This window comes from Gossypium raimondii, chromosome 1, assembly GCF_025698545.1.
Source record: "Gossypium raimondii isolate GPD5lz chromosome 1, ASM2569854v1, whole genome shotgun sequence".
NCBI classification, from domain to species: Eukaryota; Viridiplantae; Streptophyta; class Magnoliopsida; order Malvales; family Malvaceae; genus Gossypium; species Gossypium raimondii.
Genome location: NC_068565.1, coordinates 14644751 through 14664961, shown reverse-complemented (window position 1 = coordinate 14664961; position 20211 = coordinate 14644751). Strand labels below are relative to the sequence as shown.

The 20211-nt window shown below is 34.5% G+C and overlaps 5 protein-coding genes across 11 annotated transcripts; 2 read left to right on the top strand and 3 right to left on the bottom strand.

The window, feature by feature from the left end:
* Positions 1 to 449: 449 nt before the first annotated feature.
* On the bottom strand, positions 450 to 5531 carry LOC105783709 (metallocarboxypeptidase A-like protein MCYG_01475). 2 transcript variants are annotated; one of them, XM_012609307.2, is made up of 11 exons: positions 5103 to 5531; positions 4138 to 4195; positions 3950 to 4060; positions 3591 to 3728; positions 3288 to 3357; positions 3148 to 3203; positions 2891 to 3016; positions 2291 to 2430; positions 1355 to 1427; positions 1189 to 1263; positions 450 to 988 (listed from the first exon to the last, which is right to left on the bottom strand). In XM_012609307.2, the coding sequence occupies exons 1-11, from the start codon at positions 5237 to 5239 to the stop codon at positions 680 to 682; spliced, it is 1293 nt and encodes a 430-aa protein (XP_012464761.1). In that variant the 5' UTR covers positions 5240 to 5531; the 3' UTR covers positions 450 to 679. The 2 variants fall into 2 exon arrangements, with proteins under 2 accessions (XP_012464761.1, XP_012464770.1); XM_012609316.2 differs by lacking the exon at positions 5103 to 5531 and having other exon boundaries at positions 3591 to 3747.
* Positions 5532 to 6918: 1387 nt separating this feature from the next.
* Positions 6919 to 9405, bottom strand: LOC105783735 (dolichol-phosphate mannosyltransferase subunit 1). The gene is made up of 8 exons (XM_012609356.2): positions 9198 to 9405; positions 8625 to 8724; positions 8495 to 8528; positions 8342 to 8418; positions 8224 to 8249; positions 7973 to 8137; positions 7768 to 7882; positions 6919 to 7349 (listed from the first exon to the last, which is right to left on the bottom strand). The coding sequence occupies exons 1-8, from the start codon at positions 9293 to 9295 to the stop codon at positions 7245 to 7247; spliced, it is 720 nt and encodes a 239-aa protein (XP_012464810.1). The 5' UTR covers positions 9296 to 9405; the 3' UTR covers positions 6919 to 7244.
* Positions 9406 to 9585: 180 nt separating this feature from the next.
* LOC105783742 (small nuclear ribonucleoprotein SmD3b) lies at positions 9586 to 11292 on the top strand. Its single transcript, XM_012609369.2, has 5 exons — positions 9586 to 9818; positions 10490 to 10542; positions 10676 to 10742; positions 10814 to 10870; positions 10967 to 11292. Exons 1-5 carry the CDS (start codon positions 9660 to 9662, stop codon positions 11027 to 11029), a joined length of 399 nt encoding a protein of 132 aa, XP_012464823.1. The 5' UTR covers positions 9586 to 9659; the 3' UTR covers positions 11030 to 11292.
* Positions 11293 to 11386: 94 nt separating this feature from the next.
* LOC105783719 (G2/mitotic-specific cyclin-2) lies at positions 11387 to 14530 on the bottom strand. Of its 6 annotated transcripts, none has more exons than XM_012609337.2 (12): positions 14275 to 14526; positions 14003 to 14062; positions 13748 to 13883; positions 13418 to 13474; positions 13281 to 13326; positions 13085 to 13207; positions 12867 to 12992; positions 12683 to 12772; positions 12367 to 12588; positions 12184 to 12282; positions 11921 to 12099; positions 11387 to 11820 (listed from the first exon to the last, which is right to left on the bottom strand). In XM_012609337.2, the coding sequence occupies exons 2-12, from the start codon at positions 14049 to 14051 to the stop codon at positions 11676 to 11678; spliced, it is 1272 nt and encodes a 423-aa protein (XP_012464791.1). In that variant the 5' UTR covers positions 14052 to 14062; positions 14275 to 14526; the 3' UTR covers positions 11387 to 11675. The 6 variants fall into 6 exon arrangements, with proteins under 6 accessions (XP_012464791.1, XP_012464784.1, XP_052488092.1 ...); XM_012609330.2 differs by having other exon boundaries at positions 13748 to 13886; positions 14275 to 14525; XM_052632132.1 differs by having other exon boundaries at positions 12184 to 12588; positions 13418 to 13471; positions 13748 to 13886; positions 14275 to 14530.
* Positions 14531 to 16481: 1951 nt separating this feature from the next.
* On the top strand, positions 16482 to 19662 carry LOC105783690 (U-box domain-containing protein 15). Its single transcript, XM_012609282.2, has 4 exons — positions 16482 to 17033; positions 17165 to 17281; positions 17797 to 18219; positions 18314 to 19662. Exons 1-4 carry the CDS (start codon positions 16692 to 16694, stop codon positions 19367 to 19369), a joined length of 1938 nt encoding a protein of 645 aa, XP_012464736.1. The 5' UTR covers positions 16482 to 16691; the 3' UTR covers positions 19370 to 19662.
* Positions 19663 to 20211: the final 549 nt, after the last annotated feature.

Below are 20211 nucleotides of genomic sequence, written 5' to 3'. Positions count from 1 at the left end.
TAATTATCTACACGTATTTCATACTCTCCATCAATTTAGACACTCTCATCAACAAAAAATAATTTAAATGATGTTATTTAAATTCAAATTAATTAAATTATTTATCAAATTTTCAAATTTCGAATTAGGATAGGATAAGTTTACAAAATAGATTCAACTAGTGAACATCTGAAGATTAATATTTACACAGGTTCTAAGTTTGTAACAAAATGTGATTAAAATATCAAAATTCTATGATTATCTGAATCCACAAAAATGAAATATTTGTAAATGTCTGTATTCATCGGTAGTCAATTTGCCTGCAAATGCTGTCAGGATTGTCAAAAAAAAAAAAAAATGCACGCAATCGCTTCAGCCTGTGCCTTACGCTTTCCCACAATCGCAAAATTTTCATACCCCCGATTTTTGGTGCTTAAAAGATTGATTCTATATCAGAAAAAGAAAATAAGTTACTACCAAACAAAAGGACTTTCCAGTTCCAATTGCAGCAAACACGCGAGGTTTAGCTTTGTGATACACCCAAAATGGTAAAAAAACTATCTACATTACCTAATAAGAATGTACTCAACATACAAAAGAAAAAAGGCCTCTAATTAACGTGTACAGAATCACAACATACATCTTTATCAAAAGAATGTATCGTGCTGTTGTCCCGAGTTTGTATTCTATGTAAAAAAGTTCAAATAGGTATGGCCGAAACAATTTGTCTGCCGGTTTTAGAAATTCGAGAACAGAACATGAACAATAACAGTACTGAGGATAACAAGAAAAGCCGGAAATATGTTCTTATTTCCTGCATTCCAACCTCAAGAACCTCCATCTTCTTACCGTACCTGTTTCTCCGTCCCATTAAGTAGCCATCAAAGTATTCATCGATGGATACCCATTTGTCCATGCTAGATACAGCAGCCTTGGAATGGACATCAATCTGATGTGGTCCCAGCTTAAATATTGTGAAAAAAGCTGCAGACCAGTCATTGAGAACTCTCTGTAAATCCAAATTAAATATTCGTTAGTTGTTACAGCAAATAAACAAACTAATTTAATCATCAATTAACTACAGTTTCCACTCTAGGAAAACAAATGAAGTTTAGAAAATTCTAGATATTTGAGATTATATATTTGGAAAAATAAAGTGAAAGAGAAAACAAAAGCAAGAAACCGATTTCAGAGGCAAGTTAAACATACCTTGAAGGTGGTATGGTCAACAGGATTGAACATTTTAAAGCAGTCTTTTAATGTGGCTGTATTATCTCCATAGATCTGTCACCCAACAACATGCAGCTGTGGCTGTTAAAATGAGATAAATTCGCTTTAAATTATTCTGCGGAAAGAGAGTTCGCAATTCACATACCTCAAAGGTGAATGACATGGGAACTCTTACAACATCATGCATGTAATCTGTTGCTGTCCCATGTGCCAGATACCTGAAACAAGTAACACCCATATATTAGTGGGATGAGATTGCATGAAAAACAAGTGAATATATCAAAACACAGTTATTATTATCGTTATCATTATAGTTTTATTTATTTATTTACTTTTAACAATATTTTTGAAACCAGATAGGAGGTTGGACTAGGTGAAGCTTTAGATTGCAATTCTGCCAGTACAACAGGTTCAACCAGCCGGCCAATTGGAAATTTTGGTATTAAGTGCATGGTTTTGATATAAAGTATGAAGTATAGTAAAAAAACAAAACAAGCATTTGGCTTAAAGGTATGGTCTACAGTATAGAAATAAAAGGTCAAAGTTCAAATTTCACCACTTGCAAAGAATTTTGAATAATAAAATAATAACATAAACCCTAAAACTGATTCAAGTAATAGTGTAATCCGATTTTATCTGGCACAAACGTTTCTTGATCAGTTCAATAAAAGTCAGTTTTCAAACGGTCCAGTTTTTTTTTATTCTGCTTTAACTTTTAGGAGAGAGAACAGAAAGGTTTCCATTAAAACCCCTTTGGTTTCATATATAGCAACTGACTGAACTAGAGTGCTCTAGTACAAAAATAGATATTGTAGGAATGATGTCATTGTCATGAACTAAAAACTACTTGTAACCCAAAAAATGAAACTACATACGACTTCTACAGGATGGATAAGTTGAGCAAAAATAGCTCCCAAAGACAACGTTAAAAAATAAATATAGAAATAAAGAAATAAAAGAGATAATGAAGCTATAAAATGACTAGTTTCCCATGTGAATGCTTTAGTGGGGAGTGATACTATATGCTTAATATAACTAGCATGACGCTATTCATCATTTCTTCAAGTATAAGAATACAAACCCGACAGAACCTCCACCAGAACCAATCATGCAACGCTTGTGGCAATGGACGTTGTTCAGCTCTTCAAGCAACAATCTCATTCGTTGTGATGGCAATCCATCTGGGGTTCTGTTTTTGTGGTCATATGGCATAAATAGTGCCTACATGAAATCATGAATTAAATCAAAAGCAAGAAGTGGGTCTGGAATGACCTACAGCAATGGTTAGCTCCAATAAAACAGAATTTAGCTGGAGCATATAGGCAACACATCTGACCTATCCTTACGAGACAAAAAGCATAAAGCAATATTATACAGGATAAGACATCCAAAGTTTTCTCTTGATTGCACATACTACAGCTTTATTTACGACATTGTGTGTTTTTGTGATATATGGATGCACACTGCAAACTAACAGGATTAATTCCTCTTGACGAAACATTTTAGGTGAAAAAAAAAATGTCTCAGTGAATTTAAATATTTCCTAGAGATTTCAGTGTCCAAAAAAGGTACTTTAATGCTGCAATCATACGAAATAATAGCTTAAGGGTTGCACAATAGTTGAGGCAAAATCAGTAATTGGAAAGGAAGAACTATTAACATGCAATTCAGGACCACTCACCTCCATTCCAGAGTGTACATTAACCCATATGTGAGGATCAAATGATATGGCAATTTTCCGCATGATTTGGGTTTCAGGCTCACTAAAAGGAGCAATTCCGGGATTCTCTTCATATGGATCATAGTCCTATAATCGAACAAAATATTACAATGGAAAACCTCATCATGTAAAAGAAGATACAACTTAAACATGAAACAACAGTCGTAAGAACTATATGTAATAGGATTTGCATGAAGAAAATGGGCAGCATGATGAACCTTCTCCTTCTTTCCCCAATCTACACTCCAGTTCCTATTGAGATCAACTCCTCTCCCTGCCAAAGAAACCCAGTTTAAATCTTTCAACTTCTTATCAAGATCATAGATATTATATATCGTTGAGAGATAAATTGAATTACCATTTCTCCTTTCACAAAGATTTCCTGCTTCAACAAGCTTGCGACCGTTCAGATTCTCCATTGGCACTACCTGCCATGTTATTGGACATTAGCACTCAAGTAATAAATGGTCCATATATTATATCTCTCAAGCAATCTAGCATCACATGCTCATTTAAATAAAAGAAAAAATCTTATCCATATTTCCTCCTGTAGCAAGCTCATAATTGAAGTTCGAGTAAACTAAAATTTCATAAACAACCCACTTCACTAATCAGAAGCCCAACAAAAGCAATGAATGTCTTGCCAGTAAATAAAAGTTACCTTTATGACAACATTGTCAAGGGTACCATTTAAGGAAGCTCGGTCCATTTTGGGTAGAAACTGCTCTTCGCTTAAGATTGACAAGATCCGCAATGCCAGTTCAGATGTAATAAGCTCCCGTCCATGCTGCCCAAAACTCTGGAAGACAATGAATAATCTGTCAAGAACACCAGCAATTACCAATCTGAGATCATATATTAACTACATACCAGATAAGAGAAAAAGGTTAGCAGATACAGTTATAGTATGGAAATTTAAGCGGTAGATTCAATCTGTTACAATATTTAATAACTGAAAGGCAAAAACATCCATAGTTCTTGCTATACTATTCACCAAATATGATTTATGGAGGAACTTACAAGAAGGATCCGGAACTTGGATTTGTCATCAGTCTCTTTCCTACTCTGGCAATAAGTAACAACAGTTATCTCCGATGTGTACCCTTTGTTTCCGGCTTTAATTGTTTCTACCTGTTTATGGTGTGAATAATATAAAATCAAATTCTCACACAAAAATTGTTTCCAACTATAAGATGTAGTTCACCTACAGTGAGTTTGTCAGGGTGTCGATGGACCAAAGACTTTATTTGTTCAATCAAATCATCACTGCAAAATAGTATAAAAGTAAATTAAAACAAGAAACAATATTTAAAAAAAAAAAAAAAAAACTCTTAACTCCAAAGTTCAACAGCACTTTTAAAACAAAGATTGAAGAAAAAAAATGTTTGGTGTCTGACCTAGATCTTTCAAACTACTTCAACAATTTAGATTAGATTAGTTCATTTCTCGCTCCAGCCTATTCTCTGATTGTTACTCCTTTTGTTCTCATGTTAATGATTCTCGAGTTCTAAAACACAACTTAACTTAAAATGTACGGCAGAAAGGTCAAAACCTGACATTCAAATACATTCTTGCACATTCCACCATGCCGAATTAATCTAAGAGCGGTAGAGTACAATGTAATTCTCCAAATCTAGCCTGGGCAAGCTTAATTTTACCTTATCTGGAGGTTTAAATTAGAGAGCTGCAAATCTCAGCTTGAAAGGAAGATTGGATAGTCAATTTGATTACAGCAAGCTAAGGAAGCATCAAGAAAACATTTTGTTACAGAAATCTCCCTACTTGAAGCATCAAGAACACATTTTCATAGAGATCACTCTACTCGAATCTACTTAGATTTCATATTGTCAGCTGTATTTCAAGCTAACGTATTTGACGCATAACAAACAACTCTGTTTAATTCCTCATTTGGGTTCAAAAGATTCGTTCAAATCATCCGCCAAAATGTTAAAAAGAAGTTAGAATAGAATGTTCTAATTATTGATTCCACGAAAGGGTAAAGAAGAAAAAAAGTGTACATCGAGCACGTTTAAGATTTGGGATCATCAGAATATTGACGATACTATAATTTTGATACTGAATCGAACGCTATACAGCACCAAAAAAAGAATAGCTAAATTGTGTATCGAAATTGAAAGGAAACAAAAATAATAACTAGAAAGAGAAAAGAGACCTGGAATGGTAGAGATCCCGGTTGATGGGAGTAAAAGAAGGTCGAGTGAGATCAGAATCGGCTTTAACGACAGTGAAACTTGGCAAAGAAGCAAAAACGGAGAGGAGGTAAGAGAAGAGAAGAAATGAACCACCCATCGCGATAATATCAGAACAATAACGCTGACTCTGCGAGTGGTGGACTGGACCGGCCAGGCTTCTGTGTTTTATTTTATTTTTTTCATTTCATGTTTTCTGGGAATATGATACTATAAATAGCCATACAAATATATGCATACACTTCCAATTTGATTAGATTTTTATTTTTATTTTTAAATGTGTTTTATTCTAGAATCTCATTTAACCAAAATATTAATCAAAAGATTATTTTAGAAAACAAATAATCAAATAATAGTAATAACTTCCTTTCGCTCTGCGGAAGAAAACCTAGGCTTGATAGCTGAAACCTACCGCCGATTTCCCTGTTAATAAACCTCTTCCTTCGCCTTCCACTACAGTTTTACCATGCTTCTAAATATCATATATTTTCTTTTATTTTTCGAATTTTAAAATTTTAGTCGGATAGTTAACATCATTAAAATTTTTCTATTAAATTCGTTAATATGAAATATCAAAATTAAAAATATTACATAACTAGTAGTCATGTAATAAACATGAATTTAATATAGAAATTGAAATTAAAAATGAAAATTGACCATTATTATATAATCTAAAAAAGGTAGAATTCTATGTATTTTGACACCTATACATCAACATTTGATCGTAATAGAGTATTTAGGCTAATAATGATATATTAAAGTTGATATACTAAATTATGTCAAAAATCAAACATATATATAGAAATTCATATTTGAGCATTGTATAGGAACCAGAACTAAAATTTGTCAATTATTATATGATCTTGAGAGAAATTGAACGTCAATAATGGTAATGTATCGTAAAGAAAAGAAAAAAAATAGAACACACAGAAATTTACGTGAAAATCCTTTCGAGCAAAAATCACAGGCAGAGAAGAAGGAAAATTTCCTATGTCAAATTCGAATGAATATAATATGAGAGACGATTACATCTATTTATAGGTTTAAAATCTTATTTTAATCAAAGTCAAATAAAAATAATACAGTAGAGTTAAAACACATTATTCTAATCAACATCAAATAGAGGAAGTAAATTTCTATATGTATTTAGACACCTTATCCGGGCCTTCGGCCCTTGTAGATCCTCTATCTTGCCATAGGAATTTGAGTCAAACAACTCTAACGGGTCTCAAAAAAGAAATAATGGATCTCAAAAAAGAAATACAAAGGTTGTATATTTGGACACATATATGTCAACATTTTAATCATAATGAAGTATCTAGATTAACTATGACAATATAAGAACCGATGTAGCAAATTATGTTAAAAATTAGAGCACAAAATTAAATCTAAAATTTAAGCATATTATAGGGAATAAAACTGAAATCAGACCATTCTTATAACATTTAAAAATAAAGCGCTTTATTTTATTATTTGGACAGGTGTCATAAAAGAATGCCTCTATTAAAGTATAAAACTAAATTTGAAAATTGAGCAGGACTCTAAAACTGAAATTGACCTCTCAGAAAAAAAAAACTGATATTTGAGCATGTTATAAGGACTAAAACTGAAATTGGACCATTCTTATAAAATCTTGTTGCATTTTTGGACATGCCTTTTTGTATATAGAGTTATAGATAATGAAAACATAATGTTTAAATAAGAGATTTAATCATTAATTTATAAGTAAAGTAAAGCGATATAAGTATATTTTAAATATTAAAATTATTATTTTCCACGTTTGAAGTAGTAATGCAAATGTTATTAAAATTTTCTTTACAAGGATAGGTTTTTTTCCAAAGATCACAGAAACACACATTCTGTTTTTAAACTTAACTTTCCATCCTAAAATCTGTAAAGTGCAAAGATTAGCTTTCCCCATTTCATTTCATCAAACATTCCTCAGTAAATATTGTTAACCAAAATACTCAAAAAGAAAAAAAGAAAGGAAAAGATTGCCATCTAAAGCCAGTAACTTCTAAGAAGATGCAGAAAGAGTTGTTTGCCGCAGAGTCTCTGTCTTGGATCGCCAGTTACTTCTTGCGATGAACTATATGTAGCAAGGTCTATGTAGTCATCAAAAGGTACACAAGGCCTTTTAGATACTCTACAATTTCGGATCCCCCAAGCTTTGAACTTCCAAATACTCTATCAACAAAAGTTATTGGAACCTGTGGGCAGTAAATATTCAAATCAATGAGATTTCCAAGGTCTAAATAAGCTGCCTTTGCTGCATGATTTATTGATTTTAGAACAACTTAATGGTTTAAAATGAAATAGGGGATGCAACAAAAACCAAACAGGGTGAAGCATATGACCAACACCCTGATCTAGATAATTTCTGTACAATCTGGTGAATACAGGGCAGAACATTCTCTCCATCATGGAATCCCGTCGACAGATAAATAGGAAGAGATTGAGTTAAAAGAAAATATTGAATAAAACAAATTAGCATTCAAGTTAGTTGCGGAAATTGCTAAAAGGCATGGAACTCAAGGCCGTGTCCTGTCTTGGGCTTTTAAAGTGAAATATACTGACATTAGAAGAAGATAACAGAAGTTTCAACTCTTACATAGAAATGAATTATACCTCTTCTATGTGATAGCCTTTTCTTGAAGCCCTAACAATCATCTCCATTTGAAATACGTATCCCTTGCTAACGCAGGAGGAAATGACATCTTCAAGCACTGATTTCTTATAAAGCCTTTAAAAGAGACGGGGAAAAGTAATTGTTATATCTAAAAAAGGCTATGACAGCCTGCATAGCCCATTTTCTGTTGATTAGATCTCGTACCTGAAGGATCCGGTTAAGTCCGATACACCAGGCCACAAAAGAGTCTGAGCAAGAACATTGGCTCCCCTACTTGTTAGCTTGCGAATCAGATTCCATCCATGCACACCACCGCCTTTGACATATCGTGTTCCAGTAACTATGCTGGCACCAGTTTCCAGCTGTTTCCTAAAAGATGTCATGCACCAGCACAGTTGAAGGATTTGAGTAAATCAGGCATAACTGTGAACCCAAAAAGGAAAAGGAGTTCTTACTTGATGAAGCTTGGCAAGTATTTTGGCTGCAAAACAAGATTGAAGAAATAAATCAAGCACTGAAGTGTTGTAAGATTTAACTGGCAGAAGAGGCATATAAACACAGCATAGCACTAACATGATGTGATAGATCAGCATCCATGATTACAACAAAATTTCCAGAGGCATGCTTCAGACCATGTATATAAGCCGTTCCTGAAACCAATAAAGGTTCAAAGGGCAGATCAAGGCATCAAGCTACTACTCCTGAAAGGGAATAATTTTCACTTACCCAATCCAAGCTTCTTAGGTCTAGGTCTCAATAACTGCATAATTAAGGGAAAAAGAAACAGATGTAAGCATAGGAATTGATCAGCAAAACCGACTGCATATAGATTGAATTTCGGAGGTATATAACTTACAATTCGATCTTCACCATACAGAGTCTGCAGCTTTTTCACTACTTCTTGAGTACCATCTGGGCTCCCATCATCCACAACAATTATTTCAAAATCTACATCCCTACTCCAGACATGGAAAGTTAAAACAGCTTCTATACAAAGATATCTCAAAAATAACAGATGCTTATAATTATTCAAGCATAATGATAGAAAGGAAGGGAAAGTTAGCCAGGAAAGGAAAAATTAACACTATGGTTATAAAGTTTTGGATTTGGAAGGAACAAAAAGCTACAAATTCACTCATTTTCTTTCATTCCTACCAAACAGAGTGTGAAAGATTTCTCTATATCCGTCATCAAATTCAAATAATCTGAAGAATAAGAGAACAATATAATAAAAATACATAAAATTAATCAACAGAAAATTCTAATATCATGGAAGACCCACAACATAACTCGATAATAACAAGAAAAATAAAGCGCGAATTTGAGAAATGTAATCGGATCTCGGTGGAGCATTTCAAAAGATCGCGATGAAAGAGATCCGTGTAATAAGGGAAAGAAAAGGAGAGATTTGGGATGGTTAGGGACATACCGGAGATGTTTGAAGATGAGATAGACGATGAGAGCAATGTTGAGGCGCTCATTATACGTTGGTACTATTATACTGTACTTGTTCTTGGCAGCATCCATTTTCGTCTTCTCTTCAAAACCTTAACCAATTTTAATGCCGTTTTCTCCGATTATGGCAGCAAGAATTCTTGATCGAAAGAGTTCGTCTTCAATACTGTTGTTTCATTTGATTTTTGCTTAAATTAAATTGGGCTAAGAGCAAACAGAGTAGTTTAACCTCAATGGGGGTAAGGGCATAGAAGAAGGCCCATCAAGCAGGAAAACAAAACAATTGGGCTAATCTCAGACCGTCCTATTTTGGGCTAAATCTAAACCAGAGTTGGGTTAGATAAGAGTTAATAGAATGAAAGGAGAGTAGTCATTAGTGAAAAAACCACTAGGGTTCTTCGACTTGTACGGAAGCAAAGCAGGCGAGGGAGAAACAATGAGTCGGAGTTTGGGTATACCGGTGAAGCTACTGCACGAGGCGTCGGGTCACATCGTAACTGTGGAGCTCAAGAGTGGAGAGCTTTACAGAGGAAGCATGGTTGAGTGCGAGGATAACTGGAATTGCCAGCTCGAGAACATCACCTTCACTGCTAAAGTACCTCACTTTATCTACCTTTTTGTTTTCCTCTTTTACTTGTTTCTTAATGACTTTGATTTCTTTATGTTTATTTTGGATCTGTTGAATTCAGGGTTTAGGGTTTTTGCTCCCAGTTAGTGATAAACCTTAAAATGCTATAAACATATTATGTTAGATTTAGGCATAGGATCTCTGGGCTTAAACCTATAAATGGGTTAAATCCTATGAGAGAAAGGAAGAAGTGAATGGAGTTTATGCTCCAATTTGAAGATATAACTCAGCAATAACTCACTGCTATTTCCTACTTTGTCCTTGAGCTTTGATAATTGGTTGTTGTGTCATTCTAATTAGTTTGTGTATGTCTGTTTGTTCTATCCATTTCAATAAAATTTAGACCTGAAATCATATCCCACAAATGTCTGGTAGCTGATTTAATGAAGTAACTTAATTTCTGACTTTCTTGGAACATGTTTCTTTACTATTTGTTGTATACAATTAAAACTTGCATTTGGGGCTTCAGAATTTCACAGTTTTTTTTTCTTCCAAGATAGTTCGTTGTGATTTAAGTGCATTATCCTTTTTTAAAAGCATGTGCACATCCCCTTTGGATCTAGCTTCATTTTGTCTTTCCTCGCATTTGCATTAATTTGTAACTGATTTTAAGATGATTGCTTTGGCTTGGCTTTCAGGATGGGAAGGTTTCACAGCTTGAGCATGTTTTCATTCGAGGCAGTAAAGTCAGGTATTATCTCTCTCTTTCTCTCCCTCATAGCCTTGTTCCTTTGTTTTTAATGGGTTGTATGTAGTGTAGGGTGTGCTCTCTCTTTAGATCAGATAACATTGTTTGGCTATTAAAAAGGGGCATATTTTGACAGGTTTATGGTCATACCAGATATGTTGAAGAATGCTCCTATGTTCAAACGTCTAGATGCTAAAATCAAGGTACATTTTACTAGTAAGTTTTAAGTTTTCTGTAAGAAGATTTCTAACTTCCTTGTGTTAACTTCATGAAGGGCAAGAGTTCATCTCTTGGAGTTGGCAGAGGTAGAGCTGTTGCAATGCGAGCCAAAGTAAGTTCATCCGTCCAGTAATGAAGATGGACTCCCATTAGTAATGTCCTTGACTAGTATTTGTGCTACCAATTTTTAACTACATTGTTTTTGCAGGCTCAAGCTGCTGGCCGTGGCACAACAGCTGGGAGAGGTGTTGTGCCATCTATTCGTAGGTAACTTGGTATTGTGAAGTTCTTTGTAATCTCTTCTGTCAGAAGCAAAAGGATTGACTCTTTTCATATTGTACTCTTCATATTTGATGTAAAAGGATTGACTCGTTTCATTACGTTGAGGAAAAAGAAATTAGATAGAGGTGAAGTCATTTTGCCTGGATCCAAAAATGACTGCTCAATTTCTGTGTGAATGTTTAAAATGTTTTAATGACTTTTTGTAAGGCAGTACCTTTCGGAAAATGATAGATAGGTCTTGGAGATTTTTAATTTTGCTTGGTAGGCTGTAGTGATAGATGTCTAGCAAAGATAGGAATGGAATAACATCAACACAAATCATTTATCCAATGGGGGGGGGGGGGGCTTAAGTCTAAGTTGCTTGTGATATATAAACAAATAAAAATGGGTTTGTTGGAACAGTTCTACAATTTATTCTCTCTGGGAAAGAGAAAATGAAAAACAAACATAATCTGGTTAAGTTCAAATAAGATATAAAACTAAAAAAAGGCAAACACTGAGTCAGACAGCGTCATATTCATAAACCCTGGGGCAACTTGTGTTGCTCTTTTGCTCCCCTATCCCCTCTCAGTTCATAGTTAGGTTTCTTGGCAGCTTTATTTGGTCAATAAAAAAGCAAATGCTTTCAAGTTGTGCTAGGATTTTGCCTCAAGGAGAAAAGTCGCTGGTTCAGTTTTTGCAGCATAACCATACTTAGATGTGCAATACTTGCGTTGTACGCCTGTAAGTTTCCCTGTCCCTGCTTTCTGATGGAAAGTAACCATCATTCTTGAGCAATCCCTACACCAACAGAACAAGCAAACAACATGAGTAAGCTTTTAGATGGAAGTTACTGACATTTCATGGTAACTGAAAAGAGGAAAGAGCCAAAAGACTTTACACAAGCTGCTCTTCTTTGTAGTTGGTATACCACTCACAGGTCTTGCTCCAATGCTTAAACCCACCAATAGTACACTGAGCAGTGAAAATAGCAGCAGCAGCTAATAAAGAAGGTGGAAATTTAAGCATTTCATATTCGACTAGGCACAGCTCGATCATGAAGAACGACAAAAGCTCAAGCTGGTTCAAAGTCAGATTTAACAGCCATCTCAGATTCAATTAATGACAAAAGCAAAAAATGATAATGTTTATGTTGTCACAAACCTTCTTGTTAGATTGAGCAGCTTTGAGAAATCTCCTCATAAACACATATGGTGTAGGAGAAGATAGATTGAATTGTAAAGTATTGATCATCAATTTCTCCTGCAAATCAAGATGTATGTATGTATCACCCTTTTTACTTATACTCATCAATATATTAATGAGACACAATGTTGAATCACAAACCATGTCAAGCACTTCTTTCCTGCTGTAAGCCTTATCAGAAATCAGAATCAGATCCTCCACAACCGGAACAGAAACTTCTTCGTATTTGCAGGCAAGAAGCATGGCTGTTATTCCAACCAGCTGAAGTTTCTTCCTCACAACTTGATGGACTGTTAAAAATCTATCAATTACATTGACTGTCAGATATAGGGTCTCTTCCATCAGCTCAAACTTGTAATGAACCTGCAAATTGATGGATGATAATTTAATTGCCAGGATGCAACCAAATTCATCCCATAACAAGAAGCAATGTCAATTAATGCAACAGTTTCCTTACCTCTATCAGCCAATCAATGAGGATAGCTCTCATCTTTTCGTTAATGTCATGTTGTTGGGCCATATAATTTGGAGGGACACAACCAGTACACTGCAAAAATTAAATGAAAAGGGTTCAGAAAATCAACCAAAACAAGATGATTAATCACTCCATCTTTTTAAGTTGCAACTGAGCATGAAATCACCTCTGCTTTCCGGTAGAATTTGTATAAATCATCAATGTACTCAACAACTGCAAGCGGATTCTTTTTATCACCATTGTCAATGTCCAAAAACGGCCCTTCAGCAATGTCTTCCATTTCAACCTCCTCCTGCAAGCGGAAGCAAAGCATCAGTCAGTGCCATTTGAACAAAAGAATGGTACTGATTGACGTCTGAGTTAGTAAAGGGAGGCGTGCCATACCATCCGGTCAATCTCCTCCAACATAGCTTCAACATGTCGCTCAAACATAGGCACTTCAGTGTCATTACTTTCCTTGGGGTCATCCAAATCTATGATAGTGAAATCATCCGATTCATTTGGAACCTGTAAGTGTAACTTAAACCATTAATCTTCATATTTTGAACAAGACCTCAATTTCTCATTGTAAAAAGCGTACCTCTGGTTTCATTTGCTGCTTGCTCGCCATATCCGCAGCAAACTTCCTGAGAAAATGAATCATAAACAAAAAAGATCAAGAAGAAGATAAATTTGGGAAACCAAAACAAATATCACATAAAGAAAAAAATTACCGACCTAGTAATTGGTCTATGCACATGTGTGGATGGGATCTTATTAGAGACTGCATTTCTTCTGAATTAAAACACAAAAGGAAAATGGACAAAGAATATCAAAACTGTGCCTTGATTACAAAATTTCATTCTCTAGCTACTGAGAAAGAGAGAAATAGAAAACTATTTGTTTAATTATAAAAAAAAGTCTCATTTTTGGACCCTTGAATTCCAAGAGAAACCCCACTCCTCATATACATCATTTATTCAAACCAACAAAAGCAAACTAAATAAACCGTGCTTTCTTTTCTGTTATAGGCAACCAAACAGAGAGAGGATTTAAGAAATTACTCACTGAGATAAAGGTCTCTTTTTGACAGCACAAGGGAAAGGTGGAGCTCCGACTACATCCCGATTAACGATGCTCAATGCCCTCCGATTCTGCCCAGTAGCCGCCGCGAACTTCCCCCGGGCCCCGGCACGCAAACCCACTTCTATTTGAAATTAAAAAAAGAAGAAGAAGAAAATACATTTCTTTAAAGCTTTAAATATCGAATAGTTATTTAAACATCAAACGCAAGTTAACAGAAAATGGGGTGGAATTAGTCACCTTGTGAGGGTCCGATAACTCCTGGATTGTTCTCATCTGATCCAGCCATATCTTCCGTATCTACAAACAACAACTCCATACAATAAGAACCCCCTTAACATAGGCATCCCTACAACTCTATTGAAGATCGTCAAACTCAAGACTCCATATCAAAATCAAAGCGATTTTATTATTTTTATTTTGACAATATTGATTAAATTGAAAGAAATGCTAAAGACCCAATAAAGAAAGAAGATCATAAAAACATCTTAAACAAGGAAATAATCAAGAACCTGTCTCAAATGAATTTCCCTCGTTGATCTTTGCGCACTCTTCAGAATTCCAATCAGAAAAACCCCGTCTCCTTCGATGCTCAATTCACGGAAAAAAAAGGAAATTAAAAAGAGAGATTACTCGTATTTGACATTTGAAGACAGGACGGCGATGGAGTGATCTCTCTCTCTCCCACTGTCACTCTTTTTTCTCCTCTCTTCCGTTCAGGTTTTTGGGGGTTTTTTCTATTGGTTTTGCAGAAAAGGACCAAAATTAAATAAGCATGCAAACAAGAAATTCTTTATTTTCAAATCTAACGGCTAGTAAATTGAATGAAAAGACACAACGCTTAACTTAACATACCACGTGCTTTCAAATTTTACTCCTTTTTTATTATGATTATCCATTATCCATGGTTGTTGGGTCGGATCTAGCTAACTGTAAACAAATTGGGGCCATGGATCAATCTGATCCAAATACATAACCCCATCCCTCTCTATTCTCTAGTTCCCATCTAGTAGGAAATATTAATAATTTAATATTTAAAAATTCGTAAAAATTTAAAATGTTAAAATAGTTATAAAATATATCCAATATTCCGTATACTTCACTTAAAGATTGGTTCGATCCTTATGTTTGTACCAATATATTAACCGATTCTTGATTCAATCAATTTATCCGAATAAATTCAAATAAATATTAAAGAAAAATTAATCAATGGCAATCCTGTGAGATTTTTCTTTACACCAAAAACTCAAAACCTTAGAAAATCAACCCTTATCTATCCATCACATTCTATAATTAGTTGATATACTTGTGGATTTGAATAACGTACTTTATTTTTAATAAAAATCAGCTCATCAATTTTACACATTCCACGTCTTCCATACACTTTTTTAATTAACATATTTCTTACAATTTTTTTATTTATAAAATAGTTGATTTGATTAAGAAATATCACTCAATACAAGTGAATGTATAGAGGGCAGCCAAATTAAACCAAATTCAGTTATCTTGAACGAGTTACAAAATTAAATAGAAAAATGGTTAAAAATAGAAAAATCTAACAAAATCTTTTATCTAGTCCAAGTTCAAGAATAATGATGCAATGATGACATCAATTGAACCCAAACATACTGGCCCTGGATCTCGGCTCAAACTAAATTATCACAATCAAGTACATAATCCGCTAGACCTCCATGCACCTCGTACACCCGCCCAATTGCTTCGAAGATAAATGACGCATCAACTTTGGGCCTCCCAATCGATGGTACCCAATGCACCTATCTCGGTTGACACGACAATAACGGATTATGAATGAAGATAAACATATTCCTTATTTAATAGGGTTAATTTTGTAGTTTTCTTTCCTTTTATTTTTTTATTAAATGAAACATTTAAATATATTTTTTAAACTCAACATGCTTTGACGTTCAAATCCCAACCAATAAGAAACCACGATAATGCCAACTCATTAAAATAAAATAAAAAAATTCCTTCCATGTCATCAATCTACCAACTCGTGAAGTACAGGGCCAAATTTATCAAAATTAAAATAAAGTAACTAAATTCACCAATCGAGTAAACCACAAGGACTAATTATAAAAATTGACCTAATCTGTTCAAACTTGCATGGTTTCACTGGTTTGTCACCTAATTAACACATTAGATTGTATTTGTTTTGAAATACTATCAGTTTCGGAAACTTGAAAATCTACTCTAACAATTTTATTCTACAAAAAAATATATGAAAAACACACTCCCTGTCCTTTGAAAACTATGGTTTTTTCTTTTCACAATTATTATTTGAGAGAAATTAGAATTAAGGTTAAATTATCTTTCAGTCCCTGTACTTTGAAAAAGTTAAAATCCTACATAATATTTTATGTTACAATTACCAACATGCCATATTGATTAGGCTAACTTTATATAAAGTGACATATGATTGATGGAAAATAAACATTTCAAATTGAAATTCTTTTTCAAGAAATTAGACAAGTGTTCTTAAATTGAGAAATTAAGCATAAGGACTAAAACTCAAACTTTGCAAACGTACAGGAACTGGTAGCAGATTTTAACCTTTAATTAAATTATGTACATGTGTAATTCCATAAGCAAACCATGGGTGTCCATTTACGAGTAACGAACTTTGGAAAGGAATTATCCTATATTAAGAAGCCAAAACTTAACCAATGAACACTCCAACATTCATGGAAAAGTAGGGTTTGTTTTTTTTTTTTTTTTGGTTTATGTTAATCCCATCTCCCTCTTTCGATTCTGGATGTTGTTAACGATTCATGTTTGACGTATATAACTTTCAAAGCCATATATATCTCTCTATGTACAATCGGATTATATATATTGTGTTAGTCTCAAGCACAGTAGATAGATTAGTTGTGTAGATCTAGGGAAAGAGGTAGGTGGCAGAAAGCTGCAGATGGTGATGGATGTTGGAGAAAGAGACGGAGATGGCGAAGATGGAGGCTGGGAGAATATTGGGGAAGATAATGGGACGAAATCACCCACCGATTTGGTGGATGAAACGGTGAGTATGATTGAGTACGTGGCTCGATTTGGGGATTACCGAAGAGCCCAAAGGAAAGAATGTTACAATCTGGCTAGGCGCATGAAGATTCTGTTACCTTTCTTCGATGAGATTCGGCACCATGGTTCCCCCATCAGCCACAATTGCGTCGCTTCTTTGTCTAGGTTGAAGAAAGCAATCCGTTTGGCAATGAAACTATTGAAAACTTGCAATGAGGGTAGCAAGATCCACCTGGTAATAAGAGGATGTGTTTAATTAATTTGTGGATTATATTTGGTGTCTCATATCATATCATCATTTTTTTTTCTTCTAAATCTCATTGTTGCTTACATAAATATATTCTGGGTTTTGCCTTTGTAATTCAGGCATTGGAGAGTGAGGCTATAATGATCAAATTTCATAATGCTTACGTAAAGTTAACCCAAGCTTTGGAAGAGTTGCCTTTCGATGAACTTGAGGTATCTGACGAAGTGAGGGAACAGGTATGGAATTATTATCTTTCTTTGCTTTTTCAAGCTTTGAAGAATTATTTGGAAACCCAAAACTATACTCAATGCCTTCACCCATCTTAACAACATATATATATACATACATGCATACCTACATATATATATATATATATATAATAAGGGACAAAAGCTAGGAATTTTCTGTTTGTGTTCGAAATGAAATTAAAAATATTTTGAGGCCAAAGGTAGGAAATTTTGGGTCAAAATGGTTTAATTTGAATGATAAATTTCTTGGAGAGACCAAAAATGCAATTTTTTTTCCATTTGATCAAAGTTAAAATGAATTAAATTGAACTTTTAAATTTTTAAGAGGGATTAAAAGTGCAATTGCATCATTCAGAAAAGCTGCCTCTTGACTTGGTCCCTATATATATATATATATATATGAGCTTTTATAAGATAATTAATTTGATAGGATATATGTTTGGGATTCATAACATGATTACTTAACATTGATTCTTGGTAATTGAATGTGGATTATTGTTCAGATTGAGCTGATGCTGACTCAATTAACCCGGGCCAAAAAGAGAACAGACACGCAAGATATAGAGCTTGCAGTAGATCTAATGGCGGTATCCTCAAAAACGGATGAAAGGAATGCAGACATAGCCATAGTAGAAAGGCTAGCCAAAAAGCTTGACCTACATACCGTTGAGGACTTGAAGATAGAAACCATAGCTGTAAAGAAACTTTCTAAAGAAAGAGGCAGCACTGCAGAATCTATACAGCAAATCATACAACTTCTCAACAAATTCAAGCAGGTTTTAGGCATGGAAATTACCAATGTTCTTGATGATACTGACACGCCTCAGAAGTTGTCCAAGTGCCACTCTTTGGTCATCCCTCATGAGTTCCTCTGCCCCATCACACTTGAAATCATGAGAGATCCTGTTATTGTTGCCAGTGGACAGGTAATGTAAAAGACAACATTTGTATGCAAGCTCACCATGTTATGCTATGGGAAACTTATTGATTTTATTTATTTATTATTCCAATAAAATCCAGACATTTGAAAGAGAGAGCATCCAGAAGTGGTTTGATTCTAACCATCGCACATGTCCGAAGACCAGGCAGACTCTAGCTCACTTGTCAGTAGCGCCTAATTATGCCCTGAAGAACCTGATCACACAATGGTGTGAGAAGAACAACTTTCATCTCCCCAAGAAAGAGGATCAAGCATCTTCCAGGAAGTTCTTTGTTGATCATGAAGACGAAATTTCATGTCTGGTTGAACAACTATCTTCCAGTCAATTAGAAGTGCAGAGAAAAGCCGTAAAGAATATTCGTGTCCTTTCCAAGGAGAATCCAGAGACCAGAGTTTTGATTGCTAAACATGGAGCCATCCCACGATTAGTAAAGCTATTGTCCTATCCAGATTCTAAAATCCAAGAGCATGCTGTTACAGCTCTATTGAATTTATCCATAGACGAGTCTAATAAGAGGCTCATAACCGATGAACACGCGATACCAGCAATCATAGAGGTGTTGCAAAATGGAAGTATGGAATCGAAAGAGAATTCGGCAGCCGCTTTATTTAGCTTGTCGATGCTGGACGAGAACAAAGTGACGATAGCTCTGGAAAACGGCATTCCTCCGCTAGTAGATTTGTTGCAGGACGGCACAATTAGAGGTAAAAGAGATGCTGTCACTGCACTGTTCAGCTTATCTCTCAACCAATTAAATAAGGTGAGGGCTATTGAAGCGGGCATAGTCCCACCCTTAATGCTGTTACTGGAGGACAAGAAACTGGGAATGGTTGATGAGGCCCTCTCCATCCTCTTACTTCTTGCAACTCACGCAGAGGGGAGACACGAGATGGGACAACTTTCATTCATTCAAACTCTGGTTGACATCATCAAAGATGGAACCCCTAAGAACAAGGAGTGTGCAACCTCGGTTCTTCTTGAGTTGAGTTCAAATAATTATTCACACATTCTTGCTGCCCTTCAATTTGGTGTATATGAGCATTTAGTTGAGATCGCTGAGAGTGGAACCAATAGAGCTCAGAGGAAAGCAAATGGCCTTTTACAGCTTATGAGCAAGTCCGAACAAATTCCATAATTCTTCTCAACATTATACATACATATATCATCTATATATGGAAATCCCAATATCTCAATTAGTTTATTATTCTTTTGCTTTCGTTTTCTTTTCTCTCTGGATAGAGATGATCATATCTGTTCACTGATATTAGAGTATACATATTCAACGTTTTAATTTGTGGCCCTTAACTTAGGAGCAGTCTTTTACTTGTATTGCATGCATATACTTATTTCTTGAGTCTTTTACATGATGAGCCACACTGGCCTTTCCTTATTTTTATCTTAAATCTCCTAATAATTTGTAACTCTTATTTCCACTTATTTTCTAATTTATGTAATAAAGTTGTAGTTAAATCTTGTATGAATAGTGTACAAGAGTTTTTATATTTCATGATGAACAAACATACAAGATACAGTCATATATTATGATGTTGGAGTTGGTTGCCCTTTTTCTGGCCATTGGGTTACTTCCTTTATATCCCTACGTCTCTGCTCAGCCAGTGCTTGGCTAAAAACTGTTCACAGTTGCTCGTTAAAATATCCATGCGAGTATTAACATTAAATATAATAGTTTTTTTTTGTTTGTTTTTTTGTTTTTACAAACACTACCCTTAGGAAAATCAACTCAATACTTACTTCACCACTTAAAAGAAGCTTTTTCTTTTAGTTTTAAGAAAATGTTTTACACTTGTAGAGATAGTAATTGAACTTTAATATAAGACTTTTATAATAAATTACAATTATGTTTTTTTTCCGACATTAGTTCCAACTAATATATATATTTCTTTTAATTTTTAAATTATATAATTTGAAAATTTTATAATTTTAAAAAATAATTCCAACTTTTATTTTTTTAAAATA

Excerpts from the sequence above, each read along its gene's own strand:
- LOC105783709 (XM_012609307.2), bottom strand. The coding sequence starts at position 5,239 with ATGGGTGGTTCATTTCTTCTCTTCTCTTACCTCCTCTCCGTTTTTGCT. Across the intron at positions 3,358-3,590 it reads TTGACAATGTTGTCATAAAG|GTAGTGCCAATGGAGAATCT; the intron begins GTAACTTTTATT and ends ATAACATGGCAG. Across the intron at positions 989-1,188 it reads TTGACCATACCACCTTCAAG|AGAGTTCTCAATGACTGGTC; the intron begins GTATGTTTAACT and ends TTGGATTTACAG.
- LOC105783735 (XM_012609356.2), bottom strand. The coding sequence starts at position 9,295 with ATGGATGCTGCCAAGAACAAGTACAGTATAATAGTACCAACGTATAAT. Across the intron at positions 8,725-9,197 it reads CTCATCTTCAAACATCTCCG|GGATGTAGATTTTGAAATAA; the intron begins GTATGTCCCTAA and ends TGTCTGGAGTAG. Across the intron at positions 7,883-7,972 it reads GACTTAACCGGATCCTTCAG|GCTTTATAAGAAATCAGTGC; the intron begins GTACGAGATCTA and ends TCTCTTTTAAAG.
- LOC105783742 (XM_012609369.2), top strand. The coding sequence starts at position 9,660 with ATGAGTCGGAGTTTGGGTATACCGGTGAAGCTACTGCACGAGGCGTCG. Across the intron at positions 9,819-10,489 it reads ACATCACCTTCACTGCTAAA|GATGGGAAGGTTTCACAGCT; the intron begins GTACCTCACTTT and ends CTTGGCTTTCAG. Across the intron at positions 10,871-10,966 it reads CTGTTGCAATGCGAGCCAAA|GCTCAAGCTGCTGGCCGTGG; the intron begins GTAAGTTCATCC and ends TTGTTTTTGCAG.
- LOC105783719 (XM_052632126.1), bottom strand. The coding sequence starts at position 14,051 with ATGGCTGGATCAGATGAGAACAATCCAGGAGTTATCGGACCCTCACAA. Across the intron at positions 13,887-14,002 it reads AGTTATCGGACCCTCACAAG|AAGTGGGTTTGCGTGCCGGG; the intron begins GTGACTAATTCC and ends AATTTCAAATAG. Across the intron at positions 12,589-12,682 it reads TCATTGATTGGCTGATAGAG|GTTCATTACAAGTTTGAGCT; the intron begins GTAAGGAAACTG and ends ATCAATTTGCAG.
- LOC105783690 (XM_012609282.2), top strand. The coding sequence starts at position 16,692 with ATGGTGATGGATGTTGGAGAAAGAGACGGAGATGGCGAAGATGGAGGC. Across the intron at positions 17,282-17,796 it reads CTGACGAAGTGAGGGAACAG|ATTGAGCTGATGCTGACTCA; the intron begins GTATGGAATTAT and ends ATTATTGTTCAG. Across the intron at positions 18,220-18,313 it reads TTATTGTTGCCAGTGGACAG|ACATTTGAAAGAGAGAGCAT; the intron begins GTAATGTAAAAG and ends AATAAAATCCAG.